Source organism: Schistocerca piceifrons, chromosome 3, assembly GCF_021461385.2.
Source record: "Schistocerca piceifrons isolate TAMUIC-IGC-003096 chromosome 3, iqSchPice1.1, whole genome shotgun sequence".
In the NCBI taxonomy this organism is placed as follows: domain Eukaryota; kingdom Metazoa; phylum Arthropoda; class Insecta; order Orthoptera; family Acrididae; genus Schistocerca; species Schistocerca piceifrons.
Window position 1 is genome coordinate 946,223,626 of NC_060140.1, and position 26,466 is coordinate 946,250,091.

Below are 26,466 nucleotides of genomic sequence, written 5' to 3' on the forward strand. Positions count from 1 at the left end.
TTGAAATCTGGTTAATAAGTCTAAAAATTGTGACCGAGGGCTCATTTGTTTCTCTCTCTCTCTCTCTCTCTCTCTCTCTCTCTCTCTCTCTCTCTCCCCCTCTCTCTTCCTCTTCTTCTTCTTCTTCTTCTTCCTCTTCTTCCTCCTCCTCCTTCTTTTTTTTTCCACATGACATTTAGACTCTTTATTCATTTGTTTGTGAGAGGTAAAATAATCATCATTTTAGTGCTATGCTAGTGACAATTTGACATAAAAATAAAAAACAACTGTCCAGATTCCAATTTATTTACATTCTACTCGAGTCATTGGGTTCAGTTTCTGTCTCCAGTAGAATATAAATAAACTGTGTTTTGGACTGTTACTTTTTATATCAAGTACAATCACTTAAGTTCCAGCATCAATTACATAAGTACTGTGAAAGTTCCTGAGCTACGCATAATGGGCTAGTCTTATTTCTGATGCTGCATTATTGCGACAGTGGATGCTGCCCATGCATACTAGGCTGCAGCTGGCCTCACTGTGGCTAAAACACACATTTTCCATTGTGGCTGTATGCAGTTGATGAAATGCTACTATAGCTGTTTTTACATATTTTGTTAATGTTGTTCATAGACATTATTATTGAATGCCTGTTATAATAAGCATAGAAGTGACTCATCATTGTGGGTTATGTCAGGATTTTTGTTAACACAACGTGTATCTACTGAGGTAAAGGCAATATAGTGAAAAGTCTCAAGGATATGTTGTTTTCTTCAAGCAGATGTTTTTAAACATGAGTATTTCATTTTATTTTCCTTCTGCTATTGACATTATCTGCCATTTCTATTTTAAAACTAATATCGAACATTTTCTTAGGTCTGCTAGGTGTTAGTGAGCAGCAGCTAGCTTGTGATGTCCTGAAGGCCACTCTAACACTGGGACCACACAGGGGTCGGCAGATGCCAACCTCTGTAGCAACTTCTGGGGGAACACTTCCATCACACCGTGGGGCCTCTGACAGTGAAGGGCTGCCTGGTACCAGAGCAGCTTTGCCAACACGACACAGCAAGTCATTGGACCAACTGAAGACAACTGGTACATCAACAGCGCCTCAACCCGTGGTATCTGTATGCCCCATTCCGTCACAACCGAAACTGGTGCCAAATGCCGCAACACGGCGAGTGGCAGTTGGAAGGTGGACAGCCGCTGACACATCTACTGCACTGCCAACCTCTTCTTCATCTGCCCCCAATCCTTCTCTGGGTGTTCCTCACATTCTCGGTGTAACACGGTCCTCGTCCACACAGATACGGCGCGAGAGAAGTGTCGACTGCTTGGAGTTACCGGCAGTAGGTGCGGGGCGATCTACTGCACCGACTGTCCCTCCTCCGATGCCTGCAACATTGCCACTCCCTCCGGGCCATGGTCTTAAAGAAAAACTGAAAAATAATCTCCGCTTAGAACTTAAAGTGGCTGACACAGAAGTGGTTGGTACTTCTCCCTCCACAGAGTCTGGTGATTCGGTTGCCAATAGTGCATTTAAGAGGTTGGAGCAGAGTGCAAGTGTGCCTTTTAATCTCAGTGAAACCACAGACCTAACAATGAAGCAATCAAGAAGTACGCCATCAGTTCCGAGTGTCGCAGTGTCGCAACGTGATCAGAGGATTCCAGATGACATCGAGCCTCTGCGGTTCACGGCCAGTACCGGTGGCTCGATGCCCGATTTAGCAGGACCCCTTCCACCGACGATATCTCCTCCGAAAGACACCCTGTCTGAGCCGGAGAAGTTGCCACGGACTCCTGCAGGACCTACAGAGCTCAGCAAGATAGAAGTGGGATTGTACAGTTCAGCGGATCCAGCCTTGATTTCTGTAGAGTCAAGTTTAGTCGAGCCAGTTCCAGCAAGTGTGAGACCAAAACCTCGTTCCCCAGGAAAATCACCTTTGTGCCCTTCTCTGTCCTCACCTCCCTCCTCTTCTCTTTCTGACATAACATCTGAACAGAGTGGATGGGTGTCTAACTCTAGTGGAAGAACATCTGGTGATACATCCAGTGGTCAGTTGAGTCCAGAAGGAAGTGATTTTGTTCCTAAAATTTGTATAGAACGTCGTTTGTCTAGCAAGCAACATCGAGTAGTGAACGGAGATCAGCTGCGTGCCAGATTGCAGGAGCTGGCAGAGCCTTTAGATTCCAAACCGCCCTCAGTGGAACATCCTTACGAAGAGCTTAGATTGCCTCCACCAAAACAATTCCGGGATGATCCTCCTCCACCAGAACCTTTCAGAGATCCTCCGCCGCCTCCTCCTCCACGACCTGTTCCCTCTAGTACGAGGATCAAGCCAAAGACCTCACCCCCACTGCCAATTGACAATCTTCTGTATCATGTGTATGAAAGTGTGAAAGAAGTTGAAAAGAAATCTTTAGAACCAAACGTGCGGATTTTGAGTGAAAAAGAAACTGAGAAAGATAAATTAGTGAAAGAGAGAGAGATACAATCCCAAGCTCAAAGTGCATCCTCAAAAGTAGAACCAATAGCAAGCAAAAAAACGCCGTCTCCAAAGTAAGTGTTGTTTACTTGTGAAAAAAATGTTGTTTTCTTTATTATTTACTTGGGAAGATGTGTGTTTTGGAATGGTAAGTACTTGTCTAAAAACATAGTGTATGTGGTTTCAGCCATTGTAGTTGGGGCAAACAGTAACATCAGAAGAAGGTAAATGAATTTAGAATTATATAATAGATATGAGTTATTCATCTAAGTACTTATGACAGACTGAAAGTGTCGAAATGCTGATACACAAATTATTACGTCACTAGAATGAGATTTTCACTCTGCAGCGGAGTGTGCGCTGATATGAAACTTCCTGGCAGATTAAAACCGTGTGCCCGACCGAGACTCGAACTCGGGACCTTTGCCTTTCGCGGGCAAGTGCTCTACCATCAAGCTACCGAAGCACGACTCACGCTCGGTACTCACAGCTTTACTTCTGCCAGTACCTCGTCTCCTACCTTCCAAACTTTACAGAAGCTCTCCTGCGAACCTTGCAGAACTAACACTCCTGAAAGAAGTTCTGCAAGGTTCGCAGGAGAGCTTCTGTAAAGTTTGGAAGGTAGGAGACGAGGTACTGGCAGAAGTAAAGCTGTGAGTACCGGGCGTGAGTCGTGCTTCGGTAGCTCAGTTGTTAGAGCACTTGCCCGCGAAAGGCAAAGGTCCCGAGTTCGAGTCTCGGTCGGGCACACGGTTTTAATCTGCCAGGAAGTTTCATATCAGCGCACACTCCGCTGCAGAGTGAAAATCCCATTCTGCAAACATCCCCCAGGCTGTGGCTAAGCCATGTCTCCGCAATATCCTTTCTTTCAGGAGTGCTAGTTCTGCAAGGTTCGCAGGAGAGCTTCTGTAAAGTTTGGAAGGTAGGAGACGAGGTACTGGCAGAAGTAAAGCTGTGAGTACCGGGCGTGAGTCGTGCTTTGGTAGCTTGGTTGGTAGAGCACTTGCCCGCGAAAGGCAAAGGTCCCGAGTTCGAGTCTCGGTCGGGCACACAGTTTTAATCTGCTAGGAAGTTTTATTACGTCACTGATCAGGGCAAAAATAGTAAGTTCATTATTTTGTCACTGTCAGCCTTATTCACCTTTGAGGTCATATTTATATACAGTGTGGTGCCAGTCTGTTACTAATTGCTCTCAAATTGTTTGTATAGGTGTTTCATACTTTCTTACTTTTCAAATACAAATTTATTTCTCATTTACCTTTACAGTACTAAAATTTGTTACTTAGTCATTTCTAAGTTAACAATGTTGCTTGGGCTTTCTCAGCTGACTTTCGAATCATCTACTTTCTTCCTGTTTACTTTTCATCTATACCAGAGGAACACATAAATCCCCAAAATATTTTCAGTAGATGTAGTATCTATTGGTAATGAAGTATCATTGAACTAGTGTTACTGCTTGGTGTAATGTAAATGAACATGAGTCTTCTTAAAGTGATTTTGTTGTGAATTACAATCAATATTTAGATAGAGTTTTGGGCTTATTATCTATTTACAGTAAAAGTAAGTAAACATAGCAGTCCAATCTAAAATGACATATTTCTTTCTTACATTTTCTACAAGTAATTAAAGCATTCAACTAACGTACTAATGTTTATGATGGCACATTGGTTATGGTGGCCATTGTTTCTGGGCATTGTTATTTTTTGTGATAATAAGTTTATCTGATTTGTATCTTTAGAACTTTGAGAAAATTTCATTTCGGAATCACCAAGACCTACTGGAAATATAAATAAACTTATTTGCTCCCAGAATGTAACAAAACATGCATGACCTTAACTTATAATATTTTACATATAATTCTAACAGTGTAATGAAAAAGATAGATTGCTACTCATCCTTAACTTATAATATTTTACATATAATTCTAACAGTGTAATGAAAAAGATAGATTGCTACTCATCAAATAGTGGAGATGTTGAGCTGCATTCAGGCATAACAAAAAGACTGCTAGACAAATAAGCTTTCAGCCATAAGGCCATTTTCCGAATTAGACAACATACACACACAGATTCATGCAAATGCAATTTGCACCGACACATGACCACTGTCTCTGGCTGCCAAGGCCAGTCTTTCCATCTGACCCAACTTCTCTACTCATTATTGAGTAGTGTTCCTGTCCACTTAATTCATTTCTTTGTAGCATTTCCTGCAATTCCCACAAGTGGTTTGGACCTTGTTGTGCACCACCACAGAATAAATACAGGGTGGTAGAATAAATACAGGGTGGTCCATTGATAGTGACCGGGCCAAATATCTCATGAAATAAGCATCAAACGAAAAAAATACAAAGAACGAAACTCGTCTAGCTTGAAGGTGGAAACCAGATGGCGCTGTGGTTAGCAGGCTAGATGGCACTGCCATAGGTCAAACGGATATCAACTGCGTTTCTTAAAAATAGGAACCCCCATTTTTTATTACATATTCGTGTATTACGTAAAGAAATTTGAATGTTTTAGTTGGACCACTTTTTTCACTTTGTGATAGATGACACTGTAATAGTCACAAACATATGGTTCACAATTTTAGATGAACAGTTGGTAGCAGGTAGGTTTTTTTAAAATTAAAATACAGAACATAGGTACGTCTGAACATTTTATGGCGATGTACTTCCAACATGATGGATGTCCGGCACATAGCTCGCGTGCGGTTGAAGCGGTATTGAATAGCATATTTCATGATAGGTGGATTGGTCATCGAAGCACCATACCATGGCATGCACATTCACCGGATCTGACGTCCCCGGATTTACTTCTGTGGGGAAAGTTGAAGGATATTTGCTATCGTGATCCACCGACAACGCCTGACAACATGCATTAGCGCATTGTCAATGTATGTGTGAACATTACGGAAGGTAAACTACTCACTGTTGAGAGGAATGTCATTACACGTACTGCCAAATGCATTGAGGTTGACGGACATCATTTTGAGCATTTATTGCATTAATGTGGTATTTACAGGTAATCACACTGTAACAGCATGCATTCTCAGAAATGATAAGTTTGCAAAGGTACATGTATCACATTGGAACAACCGAAATAGAATGTTCAAACGTACCTATGTTCTGTATTTTAATTTAAAAAACCTACCTGTTACCAACTGTTCATCTAAAATTGTGAGCCATATATTTGTGACTATTACAGTGCCATCTATCACAAAGCGGAAAAAGTGGTCCAACTGAAACATTCAAATTTCTTTACATACTACACGAATATGTAATAAAAAATGGGGGTTCCTATTTAAAAAAACGCAGTTGATATCCGTTTAATCTATGGCAGCACCATCCAGCGGGCCAACCATAGCGCCTTCTGGTATCGCCCTTCAAGCTAGACAAGTTTGTTCTTTGTAGTTTTTTCGTTTGACACTTATTTCGTGAGATATTTGGCCTGGTCACGATCAATGGACCCCCTGTATCCTCTCTCTCTCTCTCTCTCTCTCTCTCTCTCTCTCTCTCTCTCTCTCTGTGTGTGTGTGTGTGTGTGTGTGTGTGTGTGTGTGTGTGTGTGTGTGTGTGTGTGTGTGTCTCCATTCTGTCGGGCATATCGGACAGAACAGAAACCATACATATAGAGTATATTGATTAGATGATAGTTTATTACGCACTGATCAACTTGTTGTTTCCAGGTCACTTTATTATCTATGCATGTGCTAAAAAACTTGCAACAAGAGTTGAGTCATTCAGCTATCATTGATTTGATTCACCAGGGTGAGAGTACATTACTTTGGTTTTTGAGAGGTTATCCCTTAAATTTTCACTTTCAAAATGATCTTGTATTTTGTCTATAAATTTTTGTGTTTTCTTACTACGATTACCTGGATCTTTTGCCCAGCAAAGACAACTTGTATCACCAGCATATATAGTGACGAAAAGTTAAATTATCATCAGTACGAGGAAGCTCATTTACATATATTGTAAAACGTGTTGGTACCATGTTGAGAGCACTATGGCACTACAAATTTTGTTGTTCTCATTCTGGAACTTCTTGTGCCTGTGGTGTTGCTATGGTCATGCATGATTTCAGGTTATTACGTATTCATCAGATATGTCTCTAGTAGAGTTAATAAATTTCCACTGGGCTAATCATTTACCATATCAACACCAGTATACCATGATGCACCCTGCCAAAAGCACTGGAAAGATTTAAAAATGCTATTTCTACCAGTTCTTTCATCAGTATTTCTTTCATCAGTACATTGTGCTCTTACTTCTTCTGAAACCATGCTGGAAACCCTCATGTGTATCCTTACTGTTATAATTTTTTTCAAAAAGTTTACTGAAGATTGAAATTAGGGCAACGGGTTTATAGTTTTGTAAAAGTTTACTGGAACAATTTTATCTCACCCTCTTGATTGTTTGTTCTGTAGGATGTTTATCAACTGAAGGACACCTCAGGACTCTCTCACAATTGCAGTCAGTTCTGTAGCTGTTGAGTCTATGGTGCACTGTTTATTGTACAAATGGCACTCTCTTCACCATCTATAAAAATAATCATTCAGAAGCTTACTCTCTCTGATTGGCCCACTTACTTGTTTATTGGGACAATTATTTCTGTATTATTGATTTTATTTGTATGTGGACTGTCTTCCAGTGCCTCAACTATCAGTTTCAATCATCTGATCAACATCATCAGGTATCATAAAATTATTTACCGCAGTCTGTATGACAATATTCTTACTGTGGTGCAAAATAAAAAGAAAACCACCATGCATCACTGCCATAAACAGTAAAATGCATTTCTATAGTTAATTAATCTTTGTACCCTGTCATAATAAGATTCTGACCTCCTGTGTGGAATGCATTCTGCAAACTTGAGTGCACTCCACACAGAAGTGTACAATTTGCTTTTATTCCTTTTGCTATACAGTTTTGTTGTATGGGGAACCAACCTTTTTCACAGTGGTGCCAGTCTTAAATCCTATCTAGTTGGCTGATGTTTTGCTTTGTAGTTACAATATATATTAGCATTGGAGGAATAATATGTGGTACTCTGTCTTAAACAGTGGTTTACAGTTTTCTTTTTGTTGTAAAACAGAATTGTGCAGGCTACTTTCTTTTGGAGTTTAAACACGTTTACTGACTATGGTCCTCAAAAAAAAAAAAAAAAAAAAAAATAAATCCATAGCTGAGTAACAAGTGAAAGAGATCATTGCACTTTCATGTACTGATATGTACTATATTTCTTATTGATCTACTCACAAAACATACTTTACTCAGTTTGGCAATGTCATGTCAATGTGATATTTCCATTTGTTTGTGTCGGCAATGGGAACTGCTAGGAATTTGTTACATCGAAAATTTAACATGGTTATCACTCTGTGATGCTGTGGGAACCAGTGGTGTTTTGTTCTGAGTGAGTGGAAATGTAGGCCAGCTGTCTTCTTGACATTAAGGAGCAGTCTGATTTAAGCCATTAGTTTTCTCAAGCATTGCTTCCATTCAGCTCAGTCTGGACTACTTCTTTTGTGTTACATATGAGAATCATGACAATGTTAAGAAATGGGTAAGCTGCTACTCACCATATTGAGGAAAAGTTGAATGCCAGACAGGTGGAACAAAATGACTTATCTACATTTAAGTTTTTAGCCGAAAGGCCTTTTCCTAAAGTAGAAACAAATTCTCTCTGTCTCTGTCTGCTGAGGCTGAACTATGTACAGAAACTTCACCTGATGGGAGAAGCAGTCTGTGGGTGGTGGGGGTAAGGAGGAGGCTGGAGTGAGGAAGGGGAGGGATAGCTAGGTAGGAGTGGGGGAAATCATAGTGCTGCTCATGGGAGTGTGGAGGTATGTGGTGCTGACAAGGTAGGACTGCTAGGTAGAGTCAGGACGTTTGATGGGGAAGGGAGTGGAAAAGGAGAGAAGTAGAGGAGGCTAATTGGTGTGTTGGTGGAATAGATGGCTGTGTAATGCTGTTGTAGGAGCAGGCAAGGGGATAGGTAGATGAAGGGCAGGGACTAGCAAAGGTTGAATCCAGGTGGGGGGGGGGGGGGGGGGGGGGGGGGGTTAGGCAACTAGGATATATTTCAGGGAGGGTTCCCAACTGTGCAACTCAGAAAAGCTGATGTTGGTAGGAAGGATTGTGATGGTGCAGGCTCTGAAGCAGTCACTGAACTGAAGCACGTTGTGTTAGGCAGCATGTTCAGCAACTGGGTAGTCTAGCTGTCTCTTGGCCACAGTGTGCTTCACTTCAATGGCTACTTCACAGCCTGTGCCATTTGGCTCCTTCCTATCAACATTAGCTTTCCTGAATAATGCAGGTGGGAACTCTCCCTGCAATATATCCTACATTCCTATAAACCACCTGGTCTCAGCCTTCAGTAGTTCCTGTCCTTCACCTACTTAACCTGTTCCCTGCTCCCTTTCCAGCACTAAACTGCCTTCTAGTCTACCAAGTCTTCTCTCCTTTTCCACTTGCCTTTGCCCCCTCCCTCTGTCCCTTCAAACATCCTGACTGCATGTAGCAGCCCTACCCTGTCCCCACCATGCCCCTTCATGCTCCCCCAAGCAGCAATACACCTCCCCCCCCCCCCCCCCAAATCCCTATTCTGCTATATTTTTTTCTGTCTGCCCCAGCCTTGTCCTTACCCCCTCCACCCACAGATTGCTTCTCCCATTAGGCACAGTTGCTATACACAATTCAGCCTCAGCGACCAGAGACAGTGGTCATATGTGTGTGAGTTGTGCTTGTATGTGTGTGTGTGTGTGTGTGTGTGTGTGTGTGTGTGTGTGTGTGTGTGTGTGTGTTTTCTACTTTAAAAGAAGGCCTTTTGGCCAAAAGCTTAAATGCATAGCAGTCTTTTTGTTGTGCCTTTCTGTGACTCAAAGTCTGCTCTATATGGTGAGAAGAAACCTATCCTTTTCATAATATTGTCATTATTCCATCCTGGATTTTTCATTGTTTGATACGAGACTCAAGGTGTCAACAGCAAAGAAAGAGGTTCTGTTCGTGGATAAGCTTACTGGAAGGTTATTTGTGGAAGGCAAGAACAATAAGGGGCTTAAGACTGAGCCTAATGAAATACCATATTGTATGGTTTCTATGGACGAATGTGCATGACTGACAATTCCTGCAGGCATGATATTTATTTGGGCATATTGTTCTCAATTTTTAGATGAACAATTTGTGACAGTTTTTGTTTGATAGAAATAAATCTTTTGCAGTAAGCTAGTGTGATTAAGCTTGGCAAAGGACTTTATGAGAGTAAGAAAAATATCTGTGGCTGATAGTTTCTTGGCAATAACACTTGAACTCTAGGAATTCCTGTATTTCATCAGCTGTGGTTTTCGTTTCTTGGAAGTCAAACTGAACAGGTGACAAATTTTTCTTTTCCCAGGGAATGAATTTAATCTGACAACCAAGGTCTATTGAAATATTTTGCTGGATACTGTGAGTACTGCAATTGGCCATAGCCACTAATATCTTCTTTACTCCTGTTTTTGTGAATCAGGATATCATCAACCATCTCAGCAACTAAGCTTTGAGCGTAAAAGTTTGCAGTGTTTTGATTGTGTTTTGATTGCACAAAAACTGTAGAGTTATTGTCAGGTATCCACCTATGTAAAGTCACTGATATAAGATAATGATTGAGTGCTCAGCGTTCGTACCACACCTCAAGTGATGGAGATTGGAGGAGTTACACACAGAGGGCCTTTTTAGGGTGTACTGCACTGTCACTTGTGGAACTAACAGCCACTCACTTGTTGCATTTGATGACTCATGTAGTGTTTTTAGACTGCTGCACAGAAATCAGAGATGCTACATTGGAGGGTGCTGGTACTGTGTCCTTACCAGCTCAATAAATGGATGTTGCCTTCTTTCTGAATGAAGTCCACTCCATCTGCAAACGAGATTAGTTACAATCAAATTCCTATATCTACATTTACATCTAAATCTTCATAGATACTGCTCAAGCTACCATATGGTGCATGGCAGGGGTACCCTGTGGCACTACTTGTCATTTCCTTTTCTGTTCCATTCACAAATAGAGAGAGGAAAAAACGACTCTTTGTATGCCTCCATATGAGCCCTAATTTCTCATATCTTATCTTTGTGGTCCTTACACGCAATGTATGTTGGAGGCAGTAGAATCGTTTGGCAGTCAGCTCCAAATGCTGGTTCTCTAAATTTTCTCAATAGTGTATCTTGAAACAAACATTTCGTTCCCTCCAGGGATTTTCATTTGAGTTTCCAAAGCACCTCCATAACATTTACATGTTGTTCGAACCTCCCAGTAACAAATCTTGCAGCCTGCATTTGAATTGCTTCAATGTCTTTCTTCAATCTGACCTGGTACGGATCCCACACACTCGAGCAGTATCCAGAACTCTTAGAATATGTCGCACCAGCATCCTATATGTGGTCTCCTAGTGAACCACTGTTTCCTAAAATTCTCCCAATGAAGCGGAATCGACCATTTGTTTTCCCTACTACAGTTCCAACGAGCTCATTCCACCTTATATTGCTTTGCAACATTATGCCCAGATATTTTCAACTTTACTGTGTCAAGCAGGACACTAGTACTACCGTATCTGAAAACTACAGGCTTGATCTTCCTATTCATCAGCATCTGCTTACATTTTTCCACATTTAGGGCTAGCTGTCATACATCACACCAGCTAGAAATTGTGTCCAAGTTGTCTTGTATCTTCCTACAGCCACTCAACTTCGACACCTTACTATACACCATGGCATCATCACCCAACAACCGCAGGTTGCTGCCCACCCTGTTAGCCCAGTCGTTTATTTATATAGAGAACAACAGCAGTCCTATCACACTTCCCTGGGGCACTTCTGACATACCCTTGCCTATGATGAACACTCACCATCGAGGATAATTTACTGTTTCATTATTTAAGAAGTCTTTGAACCACTCACATATCTGTGAACTTATTCCATATGATCATACTCGTAACTGTCTGCACTGGTGCACTGTGTCAAATGCTTTCCAGAATGCTAGAAATATGGATCTGTCTGTTGCCTTTCATCCATCTTCTCAGTATGTCGTGTGAGAAAAGGGCAAACTGAGTTTCACGTGTGTGATGCTTTCTAAAACCATGCTGATTCGTGGACATAAGCTTCTCAGTTCCGAGAAAGTTTATTATATTCGAACTGAGAGTATGTTCAAGGATTCTGCAGTGAACAGAAGTTAGGGATATTGGTCTGTAATTTTGCGGGTCTGTTCTTTTGCCTTTCTTATGTACTGCAGTCATGTGTGCATTTTTCCAGTCTCTTGGGACCTCAAAGAGGGTTTTCCAAAACCCAGACATTGTGCCCAGAATTTCACTTTTACCTAATTTGATAATATGCTTACTATTAAACTACTGCTGACTTAACATGACATCTGGATAAACCATTTATTTCATTTGATCATTATGCAAAGGTCCAAATTGATATTGATTATTATTTACTTATTCTCTTTGTAAGTGTAAGCTATTTTATTCAAGCATGTCACACTTTTAATTGTAGTACACCTATGAAAAACATAGCTGATTCACTACTTGGGTAAAATACTCTAAACTTAAAAACAGGTGCCATTAGCGTAGTGAATTTAAAACAGTTTCCTGTGTGTAGCTCTGTGTAAAAACGATTTGCATTAAACATTCTCCCAGGCCAAAATTCTGAATATTCATTTGATCTGATTCAGATGATCATTGTAAACTAATAATTCCTATCTATCTATCCTCTCCATGTCAAAATATGTGAAATTCGTATAGTTTGCAAATTGTAGTGGCAATTCTTCATACACAGTTCCACATCGGTTATGGATTTTGCTGTACAAGCCTGTACGTCACAAGGTACCCATCACTATATTATTGTTCCAACATGTCTAAATCAGGTACCCATAATGAGTGACCTTTCTCCAATTACATCATAAAACATCGTTTTATGAGGTAATGAATGAACACAATAAAAGAATTCTGCTACATGAACAAAAGTAACATTAGAATATTTTCGGAGCAAAGAATACCACTCAGCAAAATGCAGAAGTTCTATTGTTGATAGGCACACACAAAAAGAAAATTTGCTTAATCATTTTTTGAGATAGAGTACAAGTAAACACACACACACACACACACACACACACACGTACGTCCCTGCATGATGCCGGCTGAAGACACAATGCCTGTGCTCTATTTTGCCAAGTGAACTAGGCTGGGTTTCTTGGCTGGGGCAGATAAAGAGAGAGATGTAAGATAGGGAGGATTGTTCAGGGTGGGTGATTAGCAGTTAGGAGAGAGGCAGTCGGTTTGCCGGCTGGGAAAGTGTGGGAGGGGGTAACAGGTGAATGGATTCGGCATGTGATGCACAGTTGTCAGAGCCAGTGGGGAGTGGTGCACACTGAAGGTGACGCAAATTGGGAGGGGGTGACTAGACAGAATAAGGGGAGCAGTTGGGTGAAGGGTGGAGGGCAGTGGGTTACAAGAGATTGAAACTAGGGCAACTACGGGAGCAAAGGATGTGTTGCAAGAATAACTCACATCTGCGACTTTAGGAGAAGCTATTGGTGGGGGCAAGTATCCAGATGCCAAGGTTTGTCATGCAGCCATTGAAATTGAGCATGTCATGGTTGGCTGCATGTTGGGCCTCTGAATGATCAACTTCGTTCTTGGCAGCAAGTTGGTAGTTGCAATTAATCCTTATTGACAGCTAGTTGGTAGTCATACAGATGTAAAAAGCTCTGCAGTATATGCAGCAGAGTTGGTATATGACATGGCTGTTTTCACAAATGGTTGAGCCTGTGATGGAGTAGGATAAGCCTATGACAAGACTGGAATGGATTAGACAGGTCTTGCACCTTGTACTTCAACAGGCGTATGATACCTATGGCAAGGGGTTGGGAATGGGTTGTTTTGGGGAGGAGACCAGACAGCGAGGTCATCGGTCCCATCGGATTAGGGAAGGACAGGGAAGGAAGTCGGCCGTGCCCTTTCAAAGGAACGATCCTGGCATTTGCCTGGAGCGATTTAGGGAAATCACGGAAAACCTAAATCAGGGTGGCTGGACACGGGATTGGGAATAGGAGTGGCATAGGAAGGAACTAGGACGTCATGTAGGTTGGGTAGGTGACGGAACTCCAATTTAGGAGGGGTGGGAAGGATTTTGGGTAGGATGTCCCTCATTTCAGAACATGAGAGATAACCAAAGCCCTGAAGAAGGATATGGTTTAGTGTGTCTGCTGATTAGTCGAGCTTCTGCTTTTTGGTCAGTAGTCTCCTTTACTCCAAGATATTCACATACTTTCCTACAAAATTAGAATATCTTCAGAATACTTCTGTTTTTATGCTATTTTCATGTGAGCAATGTCTTCAGGTTTTTTTCATAAAATAATTGGCTACTGGAGGAAACAAAGGACTTCTCATGGTAACCTGTCTCATCATAAAAGTTGCAATTGAAAAATATGTGGAGGAGATACATGGTTTAAAAAAGATAAAAAGATTTAGTTACATTTTGTTTGGTATGTAAGGCCTGTGTCAATATTGCAGGGCGCCAGCTGTCGATCAGCCATGTTCCTGCCCAGTGCCTTCATCACTTCCTGGTCCACTGCCGGCACCAGCGCCGACACAAACTCCAGCACCTCAGCTGCCTCAAGCACCAGCAGCTTTGTTGGCTCCAGCACCCCTGCCATCCTCTGACAGGATGTGTGAGTGCTACTCCAAGGATGGGGAGGAACGCTTAAGGCAGAAGTTGGTCTCTTCCATCGCAGATGAAGAACTCAGCTTCATCAAATTCAAAGAAGATTTTAAAAGACAGATGAACTTCACAGGGATGATTTACAGGTTATATATGCTGACAGTGAAACTGTGCAGTTATATTAATTCTCAATATAATGGAAGGAAACATTCCACGTGGGAAAAATTATATATAAATACAAAGATGAGGTGACTTACCGAACGTTTTTGTTCGGTAAGTCACCTCATCTTTGTATTTATATATATTAATTCTCAGTTTTATATTCATTGCGTGATGAACAACACGTCTCCTGATAATGTGTTTCTATAGCGCTGTCTCTGTTGAAAAGGCGATGTTAATGAAAAATTTTGTTTTGCAGCATCATTTTGCCATGAAAATGGAAATGTTCATATTCTCATAATTGCATAGGAGTACAACTACTTGCCATCAGTGCTTAATTATGTGTATAAGTGTTCTTATTAAATGTGATTTGATATTTCAAAATGAACATTACCTGATAGTAGGCCATGAATGAATGCATTGTCATTTATTACAACATTCTTTATCCCAAGCTTTTGTGGCATTCCAAATTTTATAGTTTCAAACCATGGCCTTGAAAGGTAATATAGTTTATCAGTTCATTTTAGTCATAGGTAGCCAGCTATCAAACTGCAATTTTCATTTAGAGCGCAGTTGCCTTTCTTAGCATGTGCGGAGTCATACCACAGTGGGTTACATTCCCACTACTGGAGAAACACATTTCACAATAGTGGTTTAGCCCCAAAGTTGTCCTGGTAAATCTCCAAAGTATGTTAGTTCTATACTAATCTTCAGTTGATGCTGGAACAATGTTTCTGGAAAGTTAGAACTTCAGCTAGGGAACTTTAAAGTAAATAGGAGCGACACAATGCTCCAGTTTCATTCCGTGCCATGAGACTGTCAGCTTCCTTAGAAAATTTTAACTCATTTTCACTATAACTTGTGTCTCTTAAGACCCTAAGATGTATCAGAAAATTTGTGGAATGTTTGATAGAAATTTGAGATTCAGACACAAGTAGAGAGAGAGAGAGAGAGAGAGAGAGAGAGAGAGAGAGAGAGAGAGAGAGAGAGAGTTTTCAGTAATTAATGCTTTGTGCACCAAAGAAAAATGCCTAGAGTTAGAAGTTACATAAGTTCTCACAGGAAAAAAAAATTATTGACCTTGCTTGTGTCACTTTCTACTATTTGACAAGTTATGAAAAGGAACTTCTAGAGAAATAACTCGCAAATCAAAGTAAAATGAGGCCCCGCCCCCCTTCCCCCACAAACTTGAGTTCAAAACGTTTGTATGCCGAATAGTATTATCAATTCCTCTTTGTCGAAATCAATTGGTAGTACGTCCAGATGACTGAAAATTAACTTGTCCTAATTTTTATTCATTCATCCCACAGTTTTTATCCGATATTTTGAAAAGTCTTGATTTTATTTAAAAATTAATATTGCAATTATACTTATATATTACTTGAATTGTGAATTTTGCCTTACTGTAGTTGCAGTATTTGCCTCAGACAGCCTTTATGGATGCATACCATTTATTGGTTCAGTGTTTACTGTAAAATGTATGTATTCCCTGGTGATACTACAGAAAATAGGTAATGAAGAAAAAATTTACATAAACAAATTATGTTCTTACTATCAATATTATGAAAAGGATAGTTGCTACTCAGCATGAAGTGGAGATGCTGAGTTGCAGATAGGCACAACAAAAAAGCTATCACAAAATAAGCTTTCAGCCAACAAGGCCTTTGTCAAATGTAGTAGCAACTATCCCTTTCATAATATTGTTACATTCCATCCTGGATTTTTTTTTATGTTCATAGTACTCTAGACTGGAGTTTTTAGAGTGAAACTTTTGTTACTCATTTAAAGCTTGTGGAAAAATCTCTGGTAATAATTTGTCTTTTCAACAGTGACTTTCCAACTCTGGCCTCCACTTTGCCTTATTTTCACATCAGTGATGAATATAGAATATTTTCTCCAGAAGGCTTACATTTGATAGTCTGTGTTCATGGCTTGGATGGGAACTCGGCTGACTTGAGGCTTGTGAAAACGTATCTTGAATTGGGCTTACCAGGTGCCAATCTAGAATTCCTTATGTCGGAAAGAAACCAGGTAACAGTATGTTTATATCTGGAGCTTTTAATTATTTTTGTCTTCATGTGTAATTGGGTACTTATCCAGACTCTGCATATGCAAACAAAAATATGAAAATTTTAAATAATGTTGATCAGTAATTAGCCTGAACAAGAAACTTTGCCAAACTCAGAAGTAAAAAGTAAAGTTTTGGGTTTGGCTATGTAATTTTCTTCTGTTGAATAACTTATGTAATTGTAAACTTCTGACTAAGATACCTGAATTAGAATGTAAGTAATATTTTCATTCTAGGAGTTATGTGGTACAATAAAAATGGAACTATCTGTTGTTACGGTAACTTTTCAGAGAGATGATGATGAATCTGACTGTGCCATGCCAAAATAGTTCCCCCAGTTTTCAGGCTGTGAACAAAAATTTGCTAACAAGACTGTTTCACTTGAGAACTCTGTTCTTGTAATTCTGCTGCAAGGAAAGCAGAAGGATAGGGAATAGAGAGGTGGGACCTGGATAAGTTGAAAGAACTTGAGATTGTTGAAAGTGTCAAAGATAGCATTAGATAATGATTGGAACAGGAGTTAGGAATCCAATTGAAGATGATTGGATAGCCGTGAGAGAAGAAATAGTGAAGGAAGCAGATGATCAAACAGGAAGAAAGATAAAGCCCAGAAGAAATCTCTGGATAACACCTAAGATATTGAATATAATTGAGAAATGAAGAAATTAGAAAAATATAGCAAATGAAGCAGGCAAATGGGAATAAGTACATCTAATACATGAGACTGACAGAAACTGCAAAATGGTGAAGCAGGAATGCTAGACAAGAAATACAAGGAAGTAGAAGCATGCATAATTTTAGTTGAAGTCAGGTGGCGGTCAAGTTTAGGCTTCTTCTGAGCATCTACGTCACAATTTCTCCAACAACCAATAAGCATTCATTAGTTTCTCAGCACTCTGCTGTGAATCTTGCAGCCAGTGCAAGCATTAAACATTATCATATTGAGTTATTTAGTGAATTTTTGTTCCATTTGTTGTGAGTTGCCTCGGCTGATGGTGATGGTAAGGGACAAATTCTGCACAAGAAAGCAAGAGACTTAATTTGCAGTATACACACTTTCTTAAAGCATAGAGCACATGAATGTACTGTTGCCTGTAACTAGCAACGGTGCAATCCCCATCCGTGTCTCAAGCTGCACAAACCGCCATCGTTGGTGGATCAGATTATAGGGAAGGATATACTCCACCTATAGGAAACCTTTGGAAAAAACAGAAGCAATTACACAAATATTAAGAGCTCAGAAGACAAGAGGGCGCTGATGACCTTGACATTGAGCGCCCGTAAGCCCCAACACACGCAAAAGGCAAGCCCGTACTAGGCAGAGAAGTGAAAGCTGAAGGGAGGAAGGAATCAATAGAAGGGCTACACAAGGGAAATGTACTTGAAGGCAATTACAGGAAGGGACAAGGATGTGGATGAAGATGAGTTAGGATATATGATGAGTTAGGGTATATGACATTGCGAGAACAATTTGGTAGACCATTGCAAGACCAAAGTTTAAACCAGACTCCTGGAGTAGTAAAATTTCATCAATATTGGCTGATTGGTCACTTTCTCCAAAAACTATTTAATTTAATTTGCTTTTTTTAACCATATCAAAGAATTATTACATCTGATGTTAGATTGCGTAATTATTGCCTATTGAAGCATCTTCTCTATTTCTTTTCTAACAACTTATTTCTTCGAAAATGGAATAATAAAGGGTTTGTGAAACAATGCTTCATATTCTTTAAACTTTGACCTACAATCAGAATCTTTTCCTGATAGAGGCATATCTGAAAGTACCTCGCTGTTCTGCATCAACACTTCCTTTAAGTCACTCTTTTGATCATATGTTATGGCTTCAATATTTTCTGCTCTCTCATTTATATGTACGTGTACTTGTTCTTCAAACAATGGAAAGTCCATGGTGGAATAGCAACAATATGAAAATGATAGATGCTACTCACCACATAGGGGTGGCACTGAGTTGCAGATAGACACATTGAAAAGACTGCTAAATTTTTAGCATTCAGACAAGAAAAATCCTTCTTCAGAAGATAAAAACACACACACACACACACACACACACACACACACACACACACACACAGCCTGATCAGCCCATCAATGGGCTGCACCTGTATCTGAAATGAGCAGTAACCCAGGGTAGGTGTGGGCTAAGGAGGTGGTATGGGGTGGGGAGGGGGAGGGATAGCTGGGTAGGGTGGAGGAGATGATGTGCTGCTGCGGGAGCAAGCAGGACCATAATGGGGAGAGGATAGGGCTGCTAGGTGCAGAGTCGTGAGGTTGTGCTGGGGAGGGGCAAGAAGAGAAGGGAGATGTAGAGAAGGGTGCATTGGTTAAATACAAACAGAAGGCATGCATGGTGTTCGAATGGGAGTAGGGAAGGGATGGAGGACAGGGACTAGTGAAGGTTGAAGTCAAGGGGGGGGGGGGGGGCGTTACAAGAACGAATGTTAAATGAATTTTATCCATAGTGGGTGCTGTTGAACTCCGTAACTGTTCCTTTATAGGGTGTAGAAAAATTTCCGCTACCAGTCACAATAAAAGATTATTTATTCGTCACATGACCGGCTTCAAGCTCGTGCTCATCCTCAGGTGTTTGTATGTCCATATGCATGTTTATATTGCTGGAGATCACTGTATAAATACAAAAAATTATTTGCTGGTGGCTAAACAGATAGAAGTGGAACAAGTAAGTGGCAAAGCAGCATTTGTTGAAAATATCTCTGTACTTACATAGAGATGAAGCATCATTATTATAATTATGTTGTGGTGACAGTTGTCACATAAAAGTTTGTAAATACCTGATTTGTGGTGGCATTGGTTATTTGTCTTACTGTTAGGATGATGTGCTGTTGTAGCTTGTTGTTAGTGCTGAAAACTGGTGTTCAAATTTCTTTCAGCTACAACAGCACATCATCCACAATAGTAAGACAAATAACCACATCCACAACAAATCAGATATTTACAAACTTTTATGTGGCATTTGCCCACAGTTCTACATAGTCGAACTGGAAGGAGTTTCACTATAAGATACCGTGTTTCTATCTATTGCAACATCCTTGCACTTCCTATGGCTAAGTTCTTTGACCGTAACCTACATGTTTCTGTATGAGCAACATCTTTACACCTCCTGCATCTAAGTTTTTGGACCATAGCCTACATGTTCGTAAGTAAACATAGTGTATTTCACGAGTGCACATTGTAATAGTGAAATATGCAGCTAAACTTTATAAAACTGAAATATGGACTTGAAAATTATAACAAAAGTGCAACTAAGTGGAAAAACTGTCACCACAGCATAATTATAATAATGATGCTTCATCTTTATGTAAATACAGAGAGATTTTCAACAAATGCTGCTTTGACACTTACAATTGTTCCACTTGTATCTGTTTAGTCATCAGCAAATAATTTTTTTTTGTATTTGTACAGTGATCTCCGATGGAAAATCCAGGATAGAATGTAACAATACCAGGGAAGGAAAGTTGCTACTCACCATATAGCAGAGATGCTGAGTCCTGATAGGCACAACAAAAAGATTCACACAATTATAGTTTTTGGCCATTAAGGCCTTCGTCTGCAGTAGATACACATACACACACACACACACACACACTCATGCAAACGCAAGTTGTGTTTGCATGAGTGATTGTGTGTATGTATGTGTGTCTACTGCTGACAAAGGCCTTAATGGCAGAAAGTTATAATTGCGTGAATCTTTTTGTTGTGCGTATTGCGACTCAGCATCTCCGCTATATGGTGAGTAGCAACTTTCCTTCTCTGATATTGTTACAGTGATCTCCAGCAATATAAAGATTTATATAAATGTATAAACACCTGAGGATGGGCACAAGCCCGAAACCGGTTGTGTGATGAATAAATAATCTTTCATTGTGACTGGTAGTGGAAATTTTTCTACACCCTATAATGAATGTTATGTTGTAGGGAGACTTACCACATGTGCAGTTCAGAAAAGCTAGTGTTGGTAGGAAGGATCCAGACGGCACAGGGTGTGAAGCATTCATTAATGTGATGAACATTGATTGAGCAGCATGTTTAGCAACTGGGTGTTTCAGCTGGTTCTTCATTACAGTTTGTAGGTGGCCATTCATGTGGGCAGACAACTAGCGGGTTGTCATGTCCATGGAACACAGTGGTTGCAACTTAGCTTGTAGATCACATACTGGTTTCGCAGAGAGCCTTGCCTTTGATGGGATAGGTGATGCTTGTGACTGGACCGGCATATGTGCTGGTGGGAGGATGTATGGGGACATGAGCCATGAGGCAAGGAGTGGGGATTAGGGATGGGCTAATATATTGTGTAGGTTCAGTGGGTGGTAGAATACTGCTATGGGAAGGATAGTGGGTAGAATATTACTCATTTCAGGGCATGATGAGAGGTAGTGATAGCCCTGGCAGAAAATGTAATTCACTTGCTCTAGTCCTATGTAGGCTTAGTACTGAGTCATGATGGGACTGCTCCCCAGTGGTACTGTGGGAGGTATTAGATCATTGGAGATATAAGGCACAGGAAATCTGTTTCCAGACATGGTTGGGAGGATGATTTCAGCTTGTGAAGGCTTCAACGAGAGACCTTTAGCGTATTTGGAGTGGGACTTTTCATCACTACAGATGTGACACAGTGGCTAGGCTGTGTGTAAGAGACTTCTTTGTATGGAAGGGGTGATGGCTATCGAAGTGGAGGTATTGTTGGTGGTTGGTAGGTTTGATCTGAATGGAGGTACTGATGCAGCCATTGTTGAGGTGGACGTCAGCATTGAGGAAGGTGGCTTGCTGGATTCAGGAAGGTGAGGTGAAGCAAATTGGGGAGAAGGCGTCGAGGTTCTGGAGGAACGTGGTCTAACAACCATACCACAACAATGGTCAAAAATTAATTATGATTGTAGTGTTGCTCACGCTGCTAAATATTACATTTTTGGGCAACAACAAAGTTATATTATGTGGCAGGTGTCATTAGAGCACAGTTAATAAAGTCATTTCTTGAAATAATGGAAAAACTAGGTACTCATCTTTTCGTGTTTCCCACGTTGGTCTCGTTGTGAACTCATGGCTCAATCGTTGAAAATCTAGGTAGTGATGATTCCAAGCTCGGATGCAAAGAGGCCTAAGTGTTATTCTGCGATATTCAAAAGTTTTATAGATGTGTTTCATAAACCATTCTTGAAGATTAAACTTTTGCAAGTTAGGACAATGGCGATGTAAAACATACTTGAAAATATCTTCTTCACTATTTAAGTTCACATTTCATAAACTGATACAGTTTGCGTCTTTTTAACTTGATGACCAAAGCTTGACTCTCCAATAACTGCTTATGTGCCCAAAAATCAGAGTTACAAGTATGTCAATGATCATAATGACAAAAGGAAGAATACACATAAGAATAATATCATTGCAATATACACATATTGATGTATCAAAGTACCTCTACATTAATGAAATCAAATCTGAATGTTGTCACAGAAATATGTTAACTATTTTACAGAAACACAGTCGAATATTGCTGGTATCGAGCGGTTGAGTTGAGGTGCCATAATGGTTACGTAATTAAAGTACCATAACAGTGGATAGGGTGTCCTCACCCTCATTCCAGATGACAAAGATGTTGTTAGTGCATGTGAACCAGGTGAAGGGTTTGGGATTTTGAGTGGTTAGGAAGGATTCCTCTAAATGCCCTATGTACAGATTGGCATAGGATGGTGTCATGCAGGTGCCTATTGCTCTACCTCACATTTGATTGTAGGTGATGCCCTCAAAAGAGATGTCATTGTGAGTGAGGTTATAATTTGTCGTGGTGATCAAGGAGGAGGTTTTGTAGGTTTGGAGTCAGTCTGTCATTGCGACACATTGTTTCAATAGCGGTAAGGACTTGGGCTTTAGGGATATCATTGTAGAGATAGGTGACATTGACAGTGACGAGCAGGGAACCAGGTAGTAAAGGAACAGGAACTGTGGAGAGTCAGCAGAGAAAACATTGGTGTCTGTTTATGTAGGCAGGAAGATTACGGATAATAGGCTGAAGGTGTTGGTCCACGAGAGCAGAGATTATCTAACTGAAGGGCACAATAGAAGTGCAGGAAGTGGTGAGGGTAAGGGGGCTCTTGTAGAGGTAGTGAGTAGTGGTAATCCAAGGTGAGATTAAGAAGGTGAATAGGGTGAAGAGTTTTTGAGGCAGCATTGTGCATGTTGTTTTAGTTCCTGGATGCCAAGAGTTTGTCTGGGAAATGGGACATACAAATTTGGAATTGCAAAGCAGGAGAATTTTATGGGCGGAGAGGAGGTATTGTAAGGAAGTTTTGGTTTGATGCTCTTAGAAACTTCCCCAGTGACACCCACAATTCTTATCCCTGACACATGCGTAACTACAATCCCATCATTATTTTTAATAAACTCAAAGAATACTTCTGGTACTCCATTTAATTCATTTTCACCATCCAACAGACATTAATAGGTGCTATGAGGGTAATTAGCCACAGTCACAGGATGTCATACCTCATTACTAGTTATTATTGTGTCACCTTCATGCAACAACTCATTAATTCTTTTTGTGGAAAAGTTGTCATCCTGATCACCGTGGCAGGTAGCGTGACACTCTTTACTACTTACCTCTCCACAAGTCCCTAACTCTTCCTCATTATTGCTCTATTTACATACAACATTTATTCTCTCTTTTCTTATAATATTGCCTTCACTGCCGTAGACAAATTCAGATGCTTTTCTCTCTCTTCATTACTATTAAATTCTTCACTACTTCTTTGACTGCCACTAAACTCAAATGCTCGGCTGATCAGTTGTTTTTTATTCTCAGTATTCAACCACAAAGAAAGACACTTAAATTGCTTTGGTTTCCACAGTTGTGTCGCAAAGCAAATATGAATGTCGGTTGAGATTTGGCGACAGGGTTCGGAAAGAAGGGAAATATGAGTTGGTCTAAGTGAGATCGAGTGTAGACCTGACTATGTTGTTAAAAATTCCCTTATTACAAAAGGTAAGGCTTCAAATAGGTAATGAAATGACAAACAGTATGAGTGTTTTACAACTTTGACTCTGTGATATACTTTCTGTAAAGGAATTGTACCCATGAAAAGACCAAGTCTCTACACAGTGAGAATGACTGACTAGCACCATTCTGTCTGCTTAAACTGGAATTGTCAGTACTAACTGACCCTGATCCCATGACATGGCATGCAGAAGTCCCTAGCTTAAAGATTAGTAGTCCTTCAGCTGCAATGCGTCTGCTGCAGATAACTCTTCTTAGCCCTGCATGGTCACTCTCTTTGGCTGCCTCTGCAGATACTATTGCCAACTTCTTACTCTGACTGCAATAGACCTGTGTCTCCTGCTTCAGAATTTTATTCAGTTTTCCCCTTCACCCCTCCCAGTGCACAACATGGCATGTTGTCGAAGGGCCCTGTCCATCTTATTGGCTCTACTTGTGTACTGTTTTTTGGAGGCTGAGTAGAGGGAGGGAGGTAGGTGTCTGTCGTTAAGTTATGTCTCGTGTCTGCTGTAGGCTTTCATGATGTATAGGTGCCGCTTTCAAAGACTCTCTCCTCTTATCCCTCTCTTATCCTTGCTCCTTGTCCTTGTATGCAGTTACATCACTCTTGTTTTTACAGCTTCTAGTGTTATTGCCTATACATGACCATCACCTCCCTGACACCTCTGGTCGGTGTTTTCCCAGTGTGTGTAGGAGCCTCAGATGTTTTATGTAACCTCCCTCCAAGATCTGGCTGTTGTCGCACATAGGCTATCAGCACCTCCTGTCTCGTAAGTTTCCCTTTGTTATGTTTTGAACTCATAAGACTTGGCCGTTTCCCTTGTCTACTGCTGTGGATTACATTTTTTTCATAGTATCCTGATACCCTTTTTGATAATATGTCTTACACTCAACATCAAACACGTTTTTGTTTCATCTGTTTGCTTCTGTTGATTGACTTCTTCTAATTTAATTAGATCCCCTACAGTGGAAACAGATCTGTTTATTACTAGACGTGGTTCCTCTACCTACATGAGTGTTACTCATTGTTGGTTTGTTTTCCATTCACTGGCGGCTAGTTTCTGTTTCTTGCCCAAGTGTGAGCTCCAACCAGACAAATTTCAATTATCCGTTTTGAGCCTATAGTTGCCACTCCCTTACCTCTGTCACTGGAATTTCTCCTATCAGTTCAGTTCCCATTTGGACCATTTGCCACCTGGTTGTTTAGAGGACTTCATTTGCTCCTTCCAGAACCCACTCTACTCACTGTTCAGATTGTAACCTCCTATTAGTTTGCTCCTAGTTTCAAAATTCCTTCCACTACCCTTGGGTGAGAGTTTTATTTGTTCTTCTTTTACCATATAGTTCAAAAAATCAACTCTCTAACCTGCTGGAGAAATTTTTTTTCTAATCCATGATTATGGATTCGTTACTCAATTTTTTGTGCTGATACTTCAGTTCATTAATCGAATACTGAAAAAAATCCCTTACTAGTATTTCTCCTTGACCCATACCTCTCACCATCCTAAAATTCACTTAAGAGTCTTTGCAACGTGTCCTTAGACCAATACTCTTCCATAAATAACTTTTTAAACCCTTTCCAGGAATTACATGGCTCTGCAATGTTGGCTGCTGATCCATAAGCACCTGACTTCAAATAACTTCTTACAAACAGACATTTTTTCTTTATCAGTCCAATTACTGGGCAAATCATTAAACACTGGTGAAATCAAATGGATGAATGTTACCACAGTGTTCAAAACTGATATATATGAATCAGTACATACAAAATGATTTGTACTCTGAACTTTACCAACTTAGTTTTCAACTTCTAAAAATTTAGATTCTGCATTCTCATTGACCTGTTTCATTTTCTTTTTACCATGCATTTATTTTCTAGCTCTTTTCCTATTGTTCCTACTGTACTATCCAGATCTGTTTCGATGAGTTCATTTTGATTCCCAAGCTCTTCCCTGTTGTCACTGCAGACTTTTTAAAAATGTTTTATTTTTTGTGCTGCAGTCAGAAACAGCATTCATCCTTGTTTCACTTTTTTTTCTAATTCTATCTTATCAATTTAAGACATAAAGTCTGTAAATGAGTACGCAATCATGTTGTGGCACTTTGTCAAGGTCTGTCTTGATGAAGACAGACCTTACCATATTTACTCGAATCTAAGCCGCACCTGAAATTTGAAACTCGAAATTCAAGGGGAGAGAAAAGTTTTAGGCCGCATCTCCAAATCGAAACAAAGTTGGTCCATTGTAATATGAAACACAATTTAGGTTGAATGAATGATGATACAGCTACAGTAGTTTGGTTCGAATCGTAACCGTAGCAGTTAAGCTTTACCAGGTAGACATTGCTATGCGTCAGGCGCTCCATCCCTATTTATACGGGTACCCTTCCTTTTTCACGTGCTTCATCTGGTTTGAATTGATTGCTTATTTTTCTTTGATCTGATAAGCGCCGTTTTCTTTGTTATAGGTGTTAACATCACTCTAAGCTGAAAATGCATTACTGTACTGTGTCATGCATTGTTTGTCGCATTCTGATAGTGCGTGTCTATGGACTGGCACCGCTCGCGGCATGGCTTGATTTTGAGCGCACTTACAATAAAAATAAGAAGAGGGGAATTGTCTCATTAGCGAAACAATGACAAGAGACTGCTATTTGTTGTTACTTACACTGCTGCTTTCTTTGATAATGAACAACAAGAACCAAATAATACACTGCGTATGATAGAAGATGTTCTGAACAAGAGTTTAGCGAAAATTTTTCTCCGTTTGAAAATCTTTGCAGGTGCCTCTTTAGTACATTACATTCTGCACAGAAATTAGTCATCTTAGATTTAAAAATCTAGTCAATTGCTGTGCTTCATTTCTGACTGTATCACTATTAGGCATAACAATAATACGAATATAAACATGACATGATATGTATATTCTTCCGTGTTTGCTGTTGTCTCATTCTAGTTTCGTAGTTTATTAGGCATACAGGATTTAAATGAGATAGCAGCAAACATGAAACAATACATGGCAAAATGTTTATATTTGTATTATCCTTATGGTGAAGAGAATAC

General features: G+C 40.1%; 1 protein-coding gene across 1 annotated transcript in view; it reads left to right on the top strand.

The window, feature by feature from the left end:
- The window catches only part of LOC124787677, a 622,327-nt gene that overhangs the window by 529,777 nt on the left and 66,084 nt on the right, over positions 1-26,466 (top strand). The window contains exons 12-14 of the mRNA XM_047254496.1: positions 856-2,539; positions 14,004-14,297; positions 16,140-16,341. Of these exons, the coding sequence (XP_047110452.1) occupies positions 856-2,539; positions 14,004-14,297; positions 16,140-16,341 (2,180 nt within the window). The remainder of the gene's footprint in view (positions 1-855; positions 2,540-14,003; positions 14,298-16,139; positions 16,342-26,466) is intronic.